General features: G+C 62.8%; 1 protein-coding gene across 1 annotated transcript in view; it reads left to right on the forward strand.

Moving 5' to 3' along the window:
- TMEM132E (transmembrane protein 132E) overlaps positions 1–2,181 on the forward strand; it is a 98,998-nt gene that overhangs the window by 95,775 nt on the left and 1,042 nt on the right. The window contains exons 6-7 of the mRNA XM_026656583.1: positions 58–263; positions 1,817–2,096. Of these exons, the coding sequence (XP_026512368.1) occupies positions 58–263; positions 1,817–2,096 (486 nt within the window). The remainder of the gene's footprint in view (positions 1–57; positions 264–1,816; positions 2,097–2,181) is intronic.

Raw genomic sequence — 2,181 nt, forward strand, 5'->3', positions numbered from 1 at the left:
GCAGCGCTGGGAGTGGCGGCTGCTCAGTGCCGGTGCTTCCCTCCCTGTCCTCCCCAGGTGTCCAGCAGCTGCGACTACGTGTTTGTGAGCGGGAAGGAGACGCGCGGCTCCATGAACGCCCGGGTGACCTTCAGCTACGAGCACCTGAGCGCCCTGCTGGAGATGACCGTGTGGGTGCCCAAGCTGCCGCTGCACATCGAGCTGTTGGACCCCAGGCTGAGCCAAGTGAAGGGCTGGAGGGTGCCCATCCTGCCGGACAGGAGGTGCGCCCCGGCATGGGGGGCGGAGGGGAGCTCACGCCCCGCGGGCCGGGGAGTGGGGGGCAGGGGACTCTGCCCTTGCCCAGCTGTGCCAGTCACAAATGCAGGTCCCGTTGGCTTGGTGCTCCGCTCGTCTGGAAATCAGGCCCTGCTGCTCTGCGCTGACTGCAGCTGGAAGCTCCTCCGGGCAGGGACCCGGCCCAGCTCCCCTTGACGGCCTCCTCCCGGCAGTAATGGAGCAGGCTTAGGCCCTGTGCTTTGAAAGGCCAATGGCGACTCCCTGCTCGGCCACTGGAGGGCGCCGCCGAGTGAAACAAAGCCCCCCTTTTCCGAAGGGGGCAGCATGCTGCCCGCATGGAACCCCACCACCTGCGGCCTGAATCCCCAGGGACCCTCATGCTGCCCCCCCAGCTCCGAGGGGCTGGAAGAGCTGCCTTTGCTGGGTGTTTCTAGGGCACAACACTCTGTGGAGACAGTTCACAACTCCACTGGGCTCTGAGGGGAGAGAGGGCCTGGGGCGGAGGCCGTGCAATACACATACATGCCCAACGCCTTTGCTTTGGAGAGGCACAGAGCCGGAGGGGGACAGGGATGGAGGGAGGTGGGAGATCCAGGGAGGGCTCCTTTGCCCATGCTCCAGGATGGGTTCCTGGACACTACCGTAATTCCCCCAATAAAGAATGTACAGCGCCCAGCACAACGGGGTCCTGGTTCAGGACTGAGGTGCCTAGGAACTACCGTAATTCACCTAATATACAGAGCACACGCCCTAGACACCCTTTCAGCTCCTATTCCTGCAGCTGGCTGAGGCCTTTCGTTCAGGATGCACCAATAGTGCTGGCCCCGGCCCTTTACATTAACCCCATCCCCTCCAACACCAAAGGCCACGTGCCGTGGGATCTGCCGGCCTGTGCCACCTGCATCCAGAACCCTTTTGTCAGCCAGCTGCCCGTGTGGTCTTCTCCGCCCGGGCGTGCTTTGCTATCTGTAGCAATTCTATTGCACATCTCGATTTAGGTACAGGCCTCACTGCTGAATTGCAGCTACTTCTGGGGTGGAGCATGGAGGCTGCTGAACTGCACGGTAACGGGGCTGGAAACGAAGGAGCCTGGCGTATATATCGAGCCACCTGCGAGAGAATCATAGATCTGTAGGGCAGGCGGGGAAATCAAGAAATCTTTTCGTCCAAACCCTCTGCGCTGAAGCAGGAGCAAGTAAACCTAGACCATCCCTAGACCATCCCTGCACATCTTTCTGACAGTGCAGCGCCCGGAATTGGATGCAGTGCTCCAGCTGAGGCCCCCCCCCCCCAGTGCTGACAATTACCTCCCGGGTCCTGTTAATACAGCCCTTTTCGCACCTGCCTCACGCTGTTGGCTCCTGCTCAGTTTGTGATCCCGGGTAGCCCCCCCAGCTCCTTTCCAGCAGTATTGCCACCTAGCCAGTAGCCCATTCCTGCGACGAGTCACTGGCCTCCGTTACCTTGGTACCCGCTCGCTGCCGAGCCGGGGCAGCCCCAGCCAGGGCAGGGTGGCTGATCTGTCTTGTGCCCCCAGGTCAGTGCGGGAGAGCGAGGATGACGAGGACGAGGATGAGCGGAAGCAGAGCCGGGGCTGCACCCTGCAGTACCAGCACTCCACCCTGCAGGTCTTCACCCAGTTCCACACCACCTCCTCGGAGGGCACCGACCAGGTCATCACCATGCTGGGCCCCGACTGGCTGGTGGAGGTCACCGACCTGGTCAGCGACTTCATGAAGGTGGATGACCCCCGGGTGGCCCAGCTGGTGGACAGCAGCACGCTGGCCGGGCGGGAGCCGGGCACCACGCTCTTCAAGGTACGGGCCCCTCACCCCCTTTCCTCGGGGCAGGGGGAACCACGGGGCTGGAGCTGGAAGGCAGCGATGGAACGAGCCCTGCGTG

This window comes from Terrapene carolina, unplaced genomic scaffold (genome assembly GCF_002925995.2).
Source record: "Terrapene carolina triunguis isolate 2854851 unplaced genomic scaffold, T_m_triunguis-2.0 Scaffold231, whole genome shotgun sequence".
Classification (NCBI taxonomy): Eukaryota; Metazoa; Chordata; order Testudines; family Emydidae; genus Terrapene; species Terrapene triunguis.